Source organism: Macrobrachium rosenbergii, chromosome 3, assembly GCF_040412425.1.
Source record: "Macrobrachium rosenbergii isolate ZJJX-2024 chromosome 3, ASM4041242v1, whole genome shotgun sequence".
NCBI lineage: Eukaryota > Metazoa > Arthropoda > Malacostraca > Decapoda > Palaemonidae > Macrobrachium > Macrobrachium rosenbergii.
This window is the reverse complement of record NC_089743.1, coordinates 23586461-23603800: the sequence shown is the minus strand read 5'-3', so window position 1 is coordinate 23603800 and position 17340 is coordinate 23586461. Positions and strand designations below refer to the sequence as shown.

At 41.4% G+C, this 17340-nt stretch overlaps 1 protein-coding gene across 1 annotated transcript in view; it reads left to right on the top strand.

Annotated features, from left to right (window-relative positions):
• LOC136853144 (transcriptional regulator ATRX homolog) overlaps positions 1-16599 on the top strand; it is a 40815-nt gene extending 24216 nt beyond the window's left edge. The window contains exons 2-3 of the mRNA XM_067128457.1: positions 2482-2686; positions 16367-16599. Of these exons, the coding sequence (XP_066984558.1) occupies positions 2482-2686; positions 16367-16453 (292 nt within the window). The 3' untranslated portion in view covers positions 16454-16599. The remainder of the gene's footprint in view (positions 1-2481; positions 2687-16366) is intronic.
• The last annotated feature ends 741 nt before the right edge of the window (positions 16600-17340 follow it).

The window sequence follows — 17340 nt, the reverse complement described above, 5'->3', positions numbered from 1 at the left end:
ACATACTTATGTTTTTTAATTAAAGAAAGTAAAATTGTCATTATCGTATCTCTTCCGTAGTGCTATTTTACTTGCTTCTGTGTTATTGGTAGGTAGTAACATTGTAGGATTCAACATATACAGTACATGTGTAAGTATGGGACAAAATGAGGAACTCATACTTACTGTATCTGTCCGTATGTCATACCACTTGATTTATATATGATTCCTCCACATTTAACTTGGTTAACTCAAATTTGATTCCTAAGGAAAGGAAATATGTACACCTTTTCTTCCATCCATATCAACTCTAATACTTTATTAGATGCAGTGTTTGTGAATAAGGAAGTTACACAGAGTGAAAAGGTCACTTACAAACTCACTACCCACATTAGACAGAAACAAAACATTCAGTAGCCTAAGTAACATCAACAAATTAGTTCTGCAAGAAGTTAGGTCTGTTAGATCTGGTTGAAAAGTCACACCAAGTATCATCTTAATGACCACAAAAAGGATTATGAAAAATCCTCAGATTTAAAAAAGGGGAAAGAAATAGCAAGCACCCTGTGAAGGTGTACATTGGACCGTGGATGAGACAAAAAAAACTAGAAGGTATGTAAACAGGTAGCCAGACTGAAAATCATATTGCTAAGGACATTGAAGATTATAGCAGGAGCTGTTGTAATCTAAGAGCAGTGCAGTATTTTGTAAATTGTTCATTTGTAAAAGTTTGTAAATAACTAGGAAATAAAGAAACACATTTCAGATAATGCATTTTTTCTGTTATCAATGGGAATAGGAATGTTCATTGACTTTTTATTATCATAGAATTTAATATTAAAAAAATTGCTAGATAGCCTGAACTTTTCGATGTTTCAGCCTAATTCCATCTTCTAATAATTATAACCTTCAGAAGATGTTGTACCGCTGTACTAAGTATTCTGCCCACTTCTAATGTTATAGATACTGTATTTAGTTTCACAACCTTCTTCATTTAAGAAAATTATTAAAAATTTATGATTTGAATAGTGTGTACTATTTAGAAAATAATATATCAGGTAGTAGCAAATACCTAAGTGATAGGCGAAGTAACACTGCCTGAAAATGTGGAAAAAATGTAATTCAATAGTTTTATGTATAATTTTAATGTCTTTTATTATTATAACACTTTATAGTCTTAATAATTAACATATATTTTGTACACAATTAACTAGCATTTTATTATGTAGCATTTCATGTAGGTTAGCATGGAAATGGACAATAATAAGCTTAAGTTAGTTGGTCAGAACTTAAAGGACGTCAATCACTTTTTTTATTGTATTTGCAGATGTCTTGCTTATTGTTATGAATACATACTTACTTTCCATTTTAATAAACAGAATTTGTATTAAGAAATGTACTTTATAGTATGTGTGTGGCCATGTCATTCATCATTTTTTATGAACCACAGTACTGTACTGCAAGCTGGTAATTAATTCTTAGAGAAAAATGAAATTTTGTATGGATGTAATCAACAAAATTTGCACTGATGCACAGCATTGAAAATTAACTTCCTTTGCAAGGCCTATGAGTAATAAATTTCATATGAGCTTGAGATTCATGAAGGAGAAAAAATAATATAGCAGAAGCAAACCCAAAGATTAGTCAGGAAAAACACGTGCTTTATCTGGGTTGATTATGCTCTGTATCAAGATTTTATTATACCATACTTGCACAGATGTAAAAGATTGCATTTTGGTATGAAGCAAACTAACACACGATGAGTTACCTTGGATACAAAGGAATCACACTTGTAGGTTTAGTGAGGCGAATGTTGGTTGTGTCCGTATCAGCTTCTGATGTGTCTGGAGTACTTAGTGGATTATTTTGTTAATAGGTATGCAATATAAAAATCAGTTTTCTGGCCTTGGACATATCCAACAATTACTGAAATCTGATGAGATGAAGTCTGTAAACTAAGCTGATAAAGTACTGTAATTTTTTCAAATAATTCTGTTGTGGATTCTTTACTTTGGTTAAATGTAGACCATTCATAATACAGAAAGATAAAGAAACCAAGAATTATTAAATTTTATCTTTCAAAGCCTGGTAAATTTGAAAAGAGAAGATAGTAGGAGGAGTTTAAGGAATGTTACTTTTGATGCAATATGAATATTTTCCGCATAATGTGTTTTATGTAGACGTGAATTTGATGGCGAGATTTTGACTCTAGTTATTGAATATAGGAATTCTTAGTATAATGTACTGTATGTGTAAACAGCTAAGTAAGCTTTGGAAAGTTTGTTCCATTAAATTCACTGTACAGTATAATTTTTTTTGTTAGAATAGGCTTATGGTAAATTTTGTTGTAGAAATATATATTAGTTTTCATAACATCTAGGCTAAGAAAATATTCTACACTTAACATTATAAGTTCTCCTAAGTAAACTATATAATTTTCTGGTGAATTTTTTTGTGTTCTGAGGATGTGCAAAAAAAAAAATTATAAATTTACTGTTCCAGATTCAATTCAGTTTACAAGGATCAAGGGGTAAGGTCATCCTGGTCGAAAAAAATGAAATGCAAGCAGCAGATGAAGGACTTTTTATCTGTGAAGAATGCCATTCGAGAGGAAAAGAAAATGAAAAAAGCTGAACTTAGAGAACGCCAGCGATTGAATGCAGTGCGCAGAGAAGAAAATGCAAGAAAATCTGAGATTGTTCAAGTGGTGAGTGAATTGTTTAAAATTCAAACCTTCTATTTGTACACTCGGCAAGAAAAGTGAGGATACAGTTTTCATTAGATTTTGTTCATCGAATTGTAATTTTTTTCTTACAGAAAACAAATAATCTCGGTAAATTTCCTCTAGAATATGAAAATACATTGCAAATTATATCATATATGTTAAATCTGCAAAACAAAAACGTTCAGATACTTAAAAACACCACGGATGTCCGAAGTAATCAGAATTTCTCAGATGACTTCGTTCATAGAGATCTAAAAGATAGTGTGTGGATATCTCGGTGTAGTACTGTTTATCAGAACGGCAATATTTACTCGTTTTCTGTTATGAACAGGCTTATTATTGCATCACCATACGAGGTAATGATAATTTATTTAATTTTTACACATTCATATTTGTATTTCATGGTGTTAAAGGTCAGCTGGAATTAATGGCAGTAGATGTTGTGACAGCTAGGGTAGGTTGACCAAATCTATTTAAATCCGCAAGAGTGTTCTCAATGATGTGAGGGGCAGCACGGAAACTTCAGCGGGAAAACACAAGTAACTGGATGTTTCTTGACGCTGCCATAGTTTCTCTCTCTCTCTCTCTCCATTGTTAAAACATACTAGACAAATATAGTATTGGCCAATCTCTAAAAGAAAAAAAAAATGAAATGGGTAGCTCTACTTATAGGCCTAGGCACACAACAGTAACTCTCTCTCTCTCTCTCTCTCTCTCTCTCTCTCTCTCTCTCTCTCTCTCTCTCTCTCTCTCTCTCTCTCTCCCTCTCTTGCTAAAACACACTATACAAATATAGTATTGCTCAATCTCTCAAAGAAAAAAAAAATGACATTAGTAGCTCTACATATAGGCCTAGGCTTACACAACAGCAACTCTCTCTCTCTCTCTCTCTCTCTCTCTCTCTCTCTCTCTCTCTCTCTCTCTCTCTCTCGTCATAACATTGCATTCGTTCCTTTATTGTTCCCCACGTTTTTCGTCGGACATTGCTCAAATTTAACTCTTGATTTCATTATGGAAGATCGCGTTTCCGATTATGCAAGCATTCCGTTCATTGTGGTGTCATAAATTCATTTGTGTAAAGTTACTCTGTAGGTTAGGTCAAAAAATTTTTATTTTGGTCAGAACTGTCGCTGCAAATTACAGCTTGAACGAATACTGTAAAGCTTACTACTGCATTTAAGTATCAATGATTTCAGAACAGTAGAATATGATTGAAATTTACAGGAGGTCAAGCAAAAAACAAACACAATAAGATTGAAGCTCCTCCCCTCTCTAAAGTTGCCAGATGTCGCATTATTGAGCAATATATGTCCGAAGATTTAAAAAAACTGTATCCTCACTTTCCTTGCCGAGTGTACAATTACATAAAAAAATATATGTCCAAATCTTTAACATGTAGTTTCGAACACACCGATTAGTAACAGGCATGTTCTTTGTTTTTCTAGTTTTACTTCAGAAATTGATATCTGCTGTGTCCAAAAAGGGATTTTGACAAAGGAAAAATCTATTTCTGGGGGAAGACCTGTGTCACCCAGTGAAATGGCTCCAATTAGCACATTTCTAGGTATAAAAATTGCTAAATATACCAGAGAAAAAGCTATCTAGAATGGCGGGGTTACCACCCTCGGAGCGATCATCTAATCAATGTCGATATACACTAGGGGTGAATTTACACCACCATCACAGGCCTTCGCCTATGAATCATTATTGACGAGTATATAATTCATTTAAAAATGTAAGAAAAATCTGTCGCCCATTACTTATTTAAATATCTCGCAAGAAACATTTCTGAAAGTTCAGCACCAGGGCTCTTCATTATGCAAGATTTTGTATTGCTAAAATTAATTTGTTTAACATTATTGAGTAAGAAGCTTATGGGCATGATTTATTTATTGTAATCAGATGTAACAATAATTTTATAGAAAATAACTTGAATACAGTTTTTTTATTCAAGAAAAAGTGTATTGTGTTAAGAGGGCTGGACAGTCAAATGCTCAGTTATCATTGCATTAAGGGACACTTCAGATCACTTGATCTTCTAACAATAAAGTCAGTTTATAAAACGGTTTATAGAACACATAAAACATTTCTAATTTACTAAGTGTCAATATGAGATGTCAGTTTATGCCTTGAGGCCTATAAGCAATAAATTTACATTACAAGCTTTGGTGAGTATCCAAATTCACCTTATGCATCAGTGATATCAAAATTGATGAGATACCTGAGTAGCAAACTTACAAATACTGTATTTTAAAAACTTCCAAATTTCATCAAATTGCTTTATCCAGCAATGGCTTGCCTTCTGTGATCATAACCAGGCTGTATTTTTCCTTTCAGAGATACATTGAGTAAATGTAGTACTATACTGTATATCTTTTCAATTGTACCAAGGTGATAAAAAGACAAAGAGCAATTATGTCAGTATTAACTTTGCACTTGCAAGAAATTATTCTTCTCCACTAAAATTTACATACATACTGTATACAACCAAGAGATCAGATAACGAGCCAACATCATAGGTGCATGACATAAAAGTATACAGTGCATGAGTAAATGAGTGATTGGAGTGCAGTGTGATTAGTGTGATTTCCTTCAAGAGTTACATGTAGTGTTGCCATCTTGAGAGCTTTTAATTGCTGTATCCTGACTTTATTACTTCTCATGAAAATCAGACCTGACAGGATTCTGCAACAAAATAACAATCAATAATTATAATGGAAAAGTCAAAAGCTAGTGGTTTTTAATGTTTAACTTAATGTGACAGAAGGCCACAACAGTTTCTCATTTTGTTAGTGTTTGCTAAATTTTCAGTGAGTAAATGAAGCTTAACAAAGGTTACTTAACTTTTAGAGTCTTTTTTTTTTTTTTTTTTACAAATACAGCATATTTATCCTTGGAAATTGCATTCTTATTCATATTTAATTATTGTCAGATTCAGTGGTTGCCGAGTTATGTTGTTGGTAAAAGTTAGTGGTGCTCTTTTTTTATAGTGATTGAGATTTTAAGATATCTAGAGAAAATGCTTGTGTGTGGTACAATACTTAATAATATCTTTACTATGGTTTTCTTTTTCTTTTTGATGTTGAGAAAGTGATTTTGTCTGTTTAAAAATTGTTGTTACTCCTTATCCCTTCTTGATGCCTTTTTCACAGCCTTACTGTGAATAGACATTCTTTTGGAGGAATCATGGTATGATTTTAGCTGGTGTGGGTAAGGCCTCATGGTAATTTTCAACTGTGATGACAGACAGTGAACTTGTCTAGTAACTAACTATGATGATGATGACTCTTATTTTGGCTGTTGTTGTATTTTTTATATATAGACATGTTGACAGTTATATTTTTTATATAGATGTGTAGACAGTTTATATTTTTTATATAGACATATAAAGAGTTTTTGTGTGCCAAGGGTGATATAGCTGGAACTAAATTAGTTGGGAGTGTTACACCAAAAATTACCAGTTAAGAGGTGGTGTGTTAGACAATATACTGAATACTGAAAGCCAGAGGTTGAGGTAAGTCGATATCATAATCCAGCAACAGCTCTTTTGTTGTTGATGTTGCCACATTTAGCTGAGGGCTGTTGACCAAGACTTCTTTTGGGTGTTTGTTAAGCGAGGTTTTAGATGTTATATTTCAATTTGAGCTTAATTTGAAGATGCTTTTGGCATCAGGCAATGGTTGGTTGGGATAGGTAGAATTTTTATCAGTGAATTTTGATTCCATGTGATCAAAGGTTATTCATTGAGTTGTAGAAAATAGTCACTTTTCACCCTTTACTGGGTACAGTATTAAGTTTACAATTAGAAGTGTAAGTAGAATCTTTCTACATGTTAGTCTTCTGCTAATGCTTAGTTGTTTTGGGTGCTGTTATTTGTTCCGACACAATATACAAACCCTCGGTCCTTTACATTAGGAGATACTTTCAGGCGTAGGCTGGAAACGGCCGTTAAACTCTTGAACAAGGTGGTTAGGCAGTAACTACCTCCAGGTAGGCGGGGATACCCGCCTGCCCGGATGTAAACATTCCAGTTTGCTTTCGGCCGTCAGCTGTTGCTGACGTATTTTTTGTTCTCTCTGCTGACTGTCGTTAAGCTCTTACGGTGGGATCTTTCTGTATTTTTGTTTATATATTGCGTGTTTGATATTTGGTAATACAAACCCACGATTTGTGATAACCTTGTGTAAGCCGTCGTTCCCTGCCTGTGTCTGGGGTTTGACGGCCAAGGGCATAGCTGGAGTAAGCGAGCCAAGTGGTAATGCTTCTCTCCAGCGGCCCTTTTTCGTAATACTAGAGGCGCCCCTGTACTTCGGGATTAGTTTGGGACGCTTTTTCTTCACTTCCTCTACATCCATCGGGACGTAAGATTAGTCCCTTCTTGGGCTTCCGCCCTCCGTGTGTAAGGGGCATCACTAATTTCTTCCTTCTTTTGCTGAGTGTTTGTCTCCGCCTGCGCTTAGAGATTTGCGGGCTGAGTGGGAGGTTACGGGCGTCGTCGATAAGTTCCGCTTCCACGGCGCCCTTGGTGGGCTCCCCTCTGTCCTTTTTTCTCTTCCCCGTAGGTTCTTCCTTCTCTCTCCTTCGCCCTCTTCGCCGCTCGTCGGGTGAAGACACGGGGGAAGGGGGAGGGAGCGAGCAACCTCGTCTAGAGTAACTCCTAACGCTGCGTAGGGCTGTTCCCCTTGTAGCGGGAGGAGCCTCCCTCTACTAATCATATTTGTTTTTTCTTTCAGGTTGACAGTGAGCATTGCAGAGACAGCAGTAGTTGGCTGGATATCATATATCAAGAATATCTTGCATGAAGCAGTCCCGACTTTCATTCAGTGTTGCTTCGGGATCGACCACAATACCTGATTAGATGACATATTACCACGTCGGAATCGCTCTGACTCTGTTCCCCGCTGATGTAGTTCGATCGCTGTCATTGCTGGTTTTCATGTATGCTGTTGCAATGCTTCCTGCGTATCTGTGGTCTATCTGCTCCTGCTGTTCCCTGTGTTTTGCTCGTGTCAACTCTCGACAGTCTCGGGGCTGCTCTCCTGGTCTCCTGTCGCAGCCGCCCTGATCGCTCCTGTCGATGCTGGTGACTTTCAATGACACTCTGTCTGTTGCATTAGCTCCTGCCTTCCGAACAGCCACGTAGCTCCTGCATCGAATGTCCTGATCGTGCCCGCTTCTTCTCCTAGTGGTCGTGCCGGGGCCACTTCCGTTGTGTTCCTGCCTGCTGCCATCCTGTAGAAGACGTGGGCGTGAAGGGAAGGAAGTCGCCTTGTGGAAGTGACGTTCCTGGCCGTTGCATAGCTCCTGCTCTCGAACCTTTGCCGTAGCTCCTGCATCGGCTGTCCTGATCATTCCTGCTGCTCCTGGCGGTCGTGCCGGGTCCGCTTCCGTGCGTTCCTGCTAGCTGCCCCAGAGGTTCACGATGTCCGCCATCCTGTAGAAGATGTCGGCGTGAAGATTTAGGAAGTGGTCCTGTTGAGGTGATTTTCCTGGCCGTTGCAGTAGCTCCTGCCCTCCGATCTGCTGCTGTAGCTCCTGCATCGGCTGTCCTGATCATGCTTCTCCCGCGTCCGTTGTGTTCCTGCCGGACTACCCTGGAGGTTACGATGTTTCGTGGTCGACCATCCTGTAGAAGATGTGGGAGTGGAGATGAAGGAAGCTGTCCTGTGGAAGTAGCCGCCGTCTTCTTCATCTTATCTTCGATTTCGTCTTCTGCTGCGTCTTCCCTTCCTCTCCCGAGGTCCTGGAGGTCCCGAGAATCGCAGACCTTCATCGGCCGAAGGAAGGATGCTGCTTCTTCCCTTGATGCCCTTGGACATTTGGGACTGCCTCCTTCCGAGGAGGCAGTGGGTCTCTCGTTGGCTCTTCCCGACCTTCGGGTTAGGGAACCGATTCGCATAGCCGTGGGTTTTGTGTTTGAAGCCGCGGGCGCGCAGACCTCAGTTTGCGTTCCGTTCCCGAGTCTTAGAGGTTCCGCCTCTAAGATGGGGGCTGCCGGGCGCTCGTTCGCGAGCCGCTCGAGTGCTCGAGATTCTATGGAATATCGAGTATCCCGATCTGGTCTGGAGAGATTTTCCTGGGCCCAGTTCGGGAGCAGTGCGAGAGAAAGGCCGAGGCACCCAGGTGTCTCGGTTCCTCTTCCTGCCAGCACCGCAAGCGCTCCCGAGTGTTTGCCAGTGCTCGGTCGGGTTCCCAGCCTGGTGTCTCGAACCTCTCGGTTCGAACACCAGAAGAAGCAAGGAAGAGATTCACTTTGGGAGTCCTGCGGGACTTCCAAGGGACTGACACTCTTCCGAAGACAAGTTGGCCGATTCGCATTTTCCTGTGGGATCTTGCGTTTCGGGGGCCGCGAGAGCACGGCCTCTCGAGGCCATTCCCTCGTTGCCAGTCTTGGAAGTCTGCATCTAAGACTGGTTCTGTGCTTGGCTCTTTTAATCTATTAGGTAACAAAGCAGCCGCTCCCGATTTTCGGAAGTCTCATGGGTAGCTCGAATTCTATGAATCACGGCGCTCTCCTTACGAGAGGCATGGGACGAGAAAGTGTCGAGACACCCAGGTGTCTGGTTGCCGAGACACCCAGGTGTCTGGTTGCCGGGACGCCCAGGTAGACACCCAGGTGTCTGGTTGCCAAGACACCCAGGTGTCTGGTTGCCGGGACGCCCAGGTAGACACCCAGGTGTCTGGTTGCCGGGACGCCCTTGTGTCTGGTTGCCGGGACACCCAGGTGTCTGGTCGCCGGGACACCCAGGTGTCGGTGTACCGCGACGCCAGGTGTCTCGATTCTGCCCGCCAGCTGCTTCGGTTGCTCGGGGCTTGTTCTTGTGTCTCGAACTTTAGGGTTCGAGCATGCAAGATAGCAGACACAGAATTCCCTATGAGCCTTCTTCTCGAGGGCCTTGGCCTCGGTTTCGCCTCGAAGGAGTTTAGAGTTCGGGAAACTAGCAATTGTTCACAGCAGACGAGTCTGGCCTGCCCAGTTATGAGTCTGGCTCTGGCTCGGCTCGACTTGGCTTGCCAGACTGGCTCGGCTCGACTTCGACACGGCTTGCCAGACTGGCTCGGCTCGACTTGACTCGGCTTGCCAGACTGGCTTGGCTCGTTCGCTCGCCCCATCTCGCCTGCCTCCCAGTCTGCCGATACCGACCAGCTGGATCGCGTTTCGTGATCGGCTCGGCTCGGCTCGGCCCTACTCGGTTTTTTCCGATTCGGGTTTCGTGTATGCTCGAGTGAATTTTTGCTCTTCCCAGGAAAGCACTTTGCCACGGCATAGGTGCTCTTCTTTCCCGTGTGGCAGTAATCTCCTTCGGTTGATTATTGCTCACGGTCCGCCTCTCCTGCTTATCATTCTGGCAGGACAGGTAGGGCTACTCTTTTCTCCTCACCTGTTCTCCTCTCCTTTGGTTGTTCCGAGAGGAGCGAGACGGACAGAGAGAGCTCCACGAAATTTTCTTTCGGAGTTCGGCTGCCTGGCGTGCTTTTAGTATCGGTCCCCGATTCTCTTAAGTATTATAACCAGGTAGCTGAGAAGGGTTTCATGGGATCTGTCAGGTCTCCCTCCAAGGGAGAAGTACAGGGTTTCACGATCGGAACAGCGAGGGTCTTCCTCTTCGGCACGACGCCCCGTGTTCTCGGGAACCAGCGCTGATAGTGTCGGGCGCGAGGATCCCTGGGACAGGACCGCGGCTCCCCAATGAATAACCTTCATCACTTGCAACCCTTGCAGTTTCTGAGGGCCGAGAATGTCAGGGACCGCCGCAGTCCTGTCTTCCGAGAAACGTTCGACCTGATGGATTCTTTTCTTCGATGGAGTTAATTCAGGTCGAAACACCAAACTTCCACCCCTGCCTCGGCAGAATATGAATTCTTCTTGCCTCGGAGGGTCTTGCTGACCACAGTTTTTGGGCAATTCTGGTGCTAAGAAGAAGGACTTTGTCCCAATTCGGATCTCCAGTTTCGTAAGTCCCGAGTTGGCTCGACCCTTTGGGGAACGAACCTTTACTTGGTTCTGCCTTTCTCTTTCAGAGATTTGCCAGATACCCTGGTAATCAAGGTTCCCACTAGGGCACTGCCTTGTCCTTTGGACAATGGCCAAGAATTTTGGGTCTTATCATTTCAACTCGACCTTGGGTTCAAGCCAGCCCACCTCAACTCCTTAGCTAAGAAGTCCTAGGCTTCAGAAGAAGATTGCAACTGCTGATGCCTGGACAAAATGATGCTTATCGAGTCTCTGGAGCTGGCAGCAACATTGCCGAGACCTGGGAATGGATTCCTTCAGGAGAAGTATCTATTTCCCTTAGGTCTCGGCAATTCTTTCCATCGCCTCTCCCGTGCTCCCGATTCGGGAAATGCCAGCCGGCTAGAGCTAATTGTCTCGGTTCCCTGTCATCTTGCAGAAGCTTCCCCATGGTCGAAAATGGAAGTCTGCTTCCTTTTGCCCGTTCTTTCCTCTTCGAGGTATGAGGAAAGAGTTAGGCTAATGCTTGATTATAGGAACCTTCGAATATGCCTTCATATTTCCCTCAAATCTTGTGTCTACTCACAGATTCACAGGTTGAGGAATAGGCGCACACTGGTAAAGACCTTGTCTTGAATTTGTGCGACCGAGATGATTAATACCTTCCCGTCACCGTCCTGGGCTCAGGGCAGCCTTTTGGCCGTCCGAGAATCCAGGATGGGTTTTGCGGTACTCACTGGTTTCATTGAACAATAAAACCACAGTAGTGACTTTTGTCGACAAACAGGAGGCAATCGTTTTTTCCCCCTGCTTTATCTCGACATTTGAAGGTACTCGAGTGTTGTTCTATTGCACACTCGACAGCTCAATTAACCAGATGCATCCCTGGTGGGGATGTATTGGTAGGCAAGCCTGGCCTCGGGTTTGAGTGATCGGGACAGAACATGCTGCTCACTCTTTTTTCACGAAGACTCATACAGAGACTGCTGGACTGAGAAATCCCTACCGTCCTTCTGTTGCCTCCCTGCACACAAGTCAGTAGTGTTTTCTTGCTCCCTCATACCAGACCAGGGGCCGCTCTGTTGAGGCATGCTGTCTTTTGGTGAAAACTCGATATCAACGTTTTTCCCTCCGTATTTGTCCGTTCGCTAGGGGTTCACAAACATTGCTCACCCCGAGTTACAGACAAATACTTAAAGACTTCCCCTCCTTCCGAACTGATTGCCGAGGCATCGAGAAGAATTCCGCTTGACCCATCCTCCTGTGCAGCTACACAAGAAGCGGTTCTTGAGGCAGTACATCCCTGTGGGTTCAGGACTGGGAGACTTTCCAGCTTTCCTTGCAAGCACAGGCTTTTTCGCTGAGCGGCAACAGATATAGCTGGATATCCCTTGAAGTCCTCTGCAACACTGTCCCAGGGACTGGATCCGTCTTCGCTGGTGGTGTCGTTGTCGGAACTTCTTCCCGGGTCAGAGTCGCTTGTCAAGTCTGGACTTCCTCGTCTTCTCCGCCGAGGGCTGCTTCTCTCCCTTTCAGTTTTGAAGAATGTAGGCCCTTGCGACCTAGTCTTTTATCTGAAGTAGCCTTCGTCTCCTTAGTCGAGAGTTAGCTACGGACGAAGCTTCTTCAGTCATGCTGTCCCAGGAATGTTTCCTGGGTGGCATGCGACTCGTTAGGGTTCCTGTCCGTGCTCTGCACTCGCCCTACGAGAGTCGTCGGATAGAGATATGCCCTCTTAGGTCCATCTCTCATGTTACCCTGGCCTTGGCGTAGAAGATGGAAGAACAGGGTGGGGATCATCCTTCTCGGATGTCGAGGTGGACTCCAAATCCATTGGCATCGACTGTTGGGTTCGAGTCCTTCTTGTTCCCCTCCTCCTTGGACTTTGTATCGATGATCCAGATCATTGTTACTTTGTCCTATTGGGAGCTGTGGTACTTTCCGAAAGGTTCGACATTCCTAACCTGGATGTCGCCAACGCCGCCAGTACTGTCTCTCCCAAGGAAGAAGTGTCTAAGGGCACATCTTCCTCCTGACTTCGTGAAGCGATCAAGGAGGTACTTGGCAGCTGATGACAACGATACCGGTACCTTTCACCGAGCTCACAAAGTCGATGGCTTGGTCCATCCCTCGCATTCCGGAAGAATATGTCGGTACCACAGGAGCTGAAGGCGGGTGTGTGGTCCCAACAGACTACCTTCACCTCCTTCTACCTCTGGGATGTTGCACACAAGTCCTTGGACACTTTTTCCTTGGGTCCTGTGGTGGCTGCTCAACAAGTTGTGTAGCTTATCCAGCTCCCTTAACGGGACAGGATTGCATCTCGCCTATGTTGTACGGCTGTGATGGCGAGAATGGAGGTTGAGTGACTGGCCTCTCTTCTTTCTCCCCATCCTGGCTCTCTTCCCACGGGCAGGAGCGGAAATGCCGTTACAAGCTGGACCGGGCGATCGAGGCAGATAAGCGCATAACAGGAGCTCCCGTTCTATTTCCGTTAAGGTTAATAGAAGCAACCCCTCCTTCCTCTTGCAAGGGGAGGAAGGAGACCATGACTATGAGACAACCCAATGCTTGTATTTGCCTTATTGTCATCCGACGTCAAATTCTTCCCAGCCTACTTTGCATGAACTGACGTTTCCTCTTTCATGCAAAGGGACCCAGAAGTCTGACAACTGATCCTGCGTTTCTTACAACCCAATCTTTTGTCAGAGGCAGTTTTTCCCTTCCTCGCTCTCACGACCAGGAAGGGAAGACAAGGTGGTGAACTCCAGTCAGTTCAGAGAGACTTTCTCAGATTCCTCCCTCCAATAAGTGAGTCTCCTAATGTAAAGGACCGAGGGTTTGTATATTGTGTCGGAACAAATAACAATTTTTAAAGTAAATTGTATTTTTCCTAACTATACAAACCCGAGGTCCTTTACAATTATGCCCACCTCATGCCACCCCTCAATCTGTACCTGGGCCAAAGGCAAACTGGAATGTTTACATCCGGGCAGGCGGGTATCCCCGCCTACCTGGAGGTAGTTACTGCCTAACCACCTTGTTCAAGAGTTTAACGCCGTTTCCAGCCTACGCCTGAAAGTATCTCCTAATGTAAAGGACCTCGGGTTTGTATAGTTAGGAAAAATACAATTTACTTTAAAAATTGTTATTTTTGTGAGTCTTAGACTCCTTGCCATTTTGTATACCCCACCATTATATCTGTAAAGATAATTATGTCTGCAGGGATTCAGAAGCAAGACAATGCTTTGTTTAAGGGTAGTTTATGTGATAGGAAGTTAACATCATCATCGTCATTGTCAACATTTTTATGTAACTTTCTGTTGGAATTCCTGCCTGGTCCAAAGTCTGCAGCTGTGCTTTTCACATTGATTTTTACTAGCTTTCCAACTGGTTTCCATCTTGTCAATTCTGTCTACTGGTTAACTTTTCCTCTCTCCTCTTGGTGTACTCATCCTATCAGTCTTTTAAATCGGTCTGTTTGCTGGCATCAGGAAACTATTTCTCTTAGAAGCTTCCTAATTTGTGATATGATCTTAATCCACTCCAGCCATAAAATTCAGGATTTTGTGGTCATATTCTTCAAACTCATCCATTTGCTTTGTGAGTGTATGACTGCATTTCATTGAGAAGTTAAATTGTACTTGAAATACATTTTTCCCAGACTACAAATGTTGCACTTATCTTTTCAAGTAGTTAGAGTTATCTAATGTCACTTTACCAATCTAATGTCAGAGTTATCTAACGTCACTTTACCAATGCAGCTGCTAATCATTTTCTTGCTGCCATCTAATGTCAGAGTTATCTAACGTCACTTTACCAATGCAGTTGCTAATCATTTTCTTGCTGCCATCCCAATACTGGCTTCACTGCATTGTTGCCAAGGTAACAGAAATGTTTTACCTTCTTGAAGGCCTGTTCTTCCATCATAACATGACTTCTCCCTCTCTTTGCCTTTCATTTTTGGTACAGTATATATTTTCAGTATGAAAAGTTCTTTATTTTTACTTTGCAGTCTTAGATATTTCATGTGCCAAAGTCTGTTACATTCAGTGCATAGTGCATTATTCATCCCTGTGTTTCTCCAACTGCATATTGTATTAATAGTAATATCCTCCCTTTTGGCTTCTCTGTCCAGAGCCATTACCTTCCATTGCAATGTTAAATTAGCTTAATCTCTGTCAACATGTCCAGTTAGGTCTTTTGCTACTACTGTAGAATTCCATGTGAAAGTGGCATCCATCTGTAGCTTTAAATAAGGTTCTTGTGTTTCATCTGTTCTCCCTGTTATTGATTTACATACTTAGAACTCATGCTTTACTTTCTTTTGTAGGATCATTTAAATCTTCATTGTCCATTTCACTTATTTATGACACTCATATCTAATTTTTGAGCATTTCATAACAGTGGACAAGTATATCAATTCAATTTTGCCTTATCCCACAACACCAACAGAATATGCATTTTTCTGTGTCCCACTGAAGGTTTTGTTTCTACTCTTTAATACCTAACTGAAACACAAAAGTATATTCCATTTTCTAGTGGTTAGCATGTGCACACCTCCCCATTGTCCCTTTTTGTCCAAACTTGGAACAAGGACAAGGTGAAGATTCATGAAGTCGTTTTGAATATTGAACCCAGGAAGTTAAGTTTATGAGGTTAGAATTCTTGTAATTTTCTTTTTTATTAAACTCAAGTTCACCATTTTGCAAATTCTTGAGCAAGGTCTTTGCACTGCCAGTCAACCTCTGTTATATGTATCAGAGACAGTGGTCATAGATACCTTCATACTGCATTGGTAGGATCTTTTATTGTACTTTAAATAGTAACATCAAGAATATCACTTTGATAATCTCTTATTGTGGCACATTATGCTATACATCCTATAAACTGAGTCGTATTGCAGAAACATATTAACCAGGTAGGTTACTTTGCCAACTCTCTGTGTAATTTGGCAGATGTGTGCATACCTACTTCTCCTCCTGGTCTCTGTGATGTTAGAGGGGCTTAGTTTTTGGTATCACGCTCGCACAATGAGAATGAACTCATCATTCTATCATTCTCACCATATATAGGGATATGAGAGTCATTCCTGTTAACTTGGGCATTATGAATCTATAATACCAACACCAGTAATTATGCACCACTTTTTACACACATTGCCTGTATCTGTTTGTTTGGCTATTGTATCTAGGATAAAGCTTTACATTTTCTGGTATTCATATATCTCTCATATCATTAATATTGCAAAAGTCATATTTTATTTTACTTTGAGTTCTAGTTTCTCGCCATTCTGATATGATTTATTGTGCTTTTCACTAATGATTGGCTAGCTGTGAGTAAGCGAGTTATTTCTTCCTCACCAGAGAAGTTGTCCTGATTACATATCCTCTGTTGTTACCTCTTTGCTGTTTAGACCCATTTAGAATAATTAGTCATGTTCATTATAGTAAAGGTTTGTGTGTTGAGGAATGTTATAATCTTTTAAATGTTTATAAATTATAAACTGATTTGCATACCAGACTAAGTTTAAAGGAACAGCTGGCGTAACAGCTAACTTTGTTCTATCTTGTCATATCCATAGTTAATTTGTTACAATGCATTTGAGGATTATTCACAGATAGTTTTGTTCTTATTCAGCAGTGTTGAGAGTTTGCAGGCCGTGATTGTTAGGAAAAAGTGATGTACAATATCTCCTTTTTTTTCAGATTAAAGATTCAAGAAAGATTAAGAAAATGAAGAGAAAACAGCTACGCTTCATAGAAACAAGAGACACCAGCATGCTAAAGCAGTAGTCTGCAAAGCATACAAAAAAATTTAGTTGCTTCACATTTTATGGCTAAAAATATTCATATATTATGCTTTGTATATCTAAACAATACAGAATGATGTCTTCTATTCATGTTCCAAGAAACTGGGTAAAATAAAAGCAGTGATATAATCTTGTATATTTAATTCCTGTATGATGTTTTTAAGACAAACATCTTAGTACTCTGGAAGTCCATAGTTACCAGTTATGTTCTGTATTTAAAAATCTACTGTAAGTGAACAAAAAAAAAGGGTGAGAAATCTTGGCATATACAGTAAACCCCCCGTATTCGCGTTCTCACACCATGGACTCACGTGATTGCGGGTTTCTCTATGGAACATATCTACCCATTATTTGCGGAAAATTCGCCCATTCATGTATTTTTCACTGTGAAATATTCACTAATTACTGTATTTTCAGATAATTTTCATGAATAAATGTGCTTTTTGTAATAAAACTATTAAAATACTCAGGTATAAGCATTTTTACAGGGTTTTTCTTGTGTTTAAACTATCAAAATGGGCAGTTCTAAGTGTTTTTAGAGGGGTTTTATGTATTCGCAGATTTTAGCTATTCACGGGGGGGTTTGGTACCCATCCCCAGCGAATAAGGGGGGTTCTCTGTACAGTATTCTTGTTTCTTACCAAAGGTGTTTAAAATTCTTTGGTGAATATTGTAGTTTTATTGTTGCAAATACCAAAATTTGCATCTATATTACTGTCTTTAGTTTACTTAATTTTATTACTTTTTTCTTATAATCTGGGGTAAGAGAACATGGATTAGGAATAGAATATTTCTGATGTGGAAATCAGTAAAGTACCTCTCTTTTCCTAGTCTTTGTGGTGCAGTAGTTGCATTTTGCTGACAGGAGAG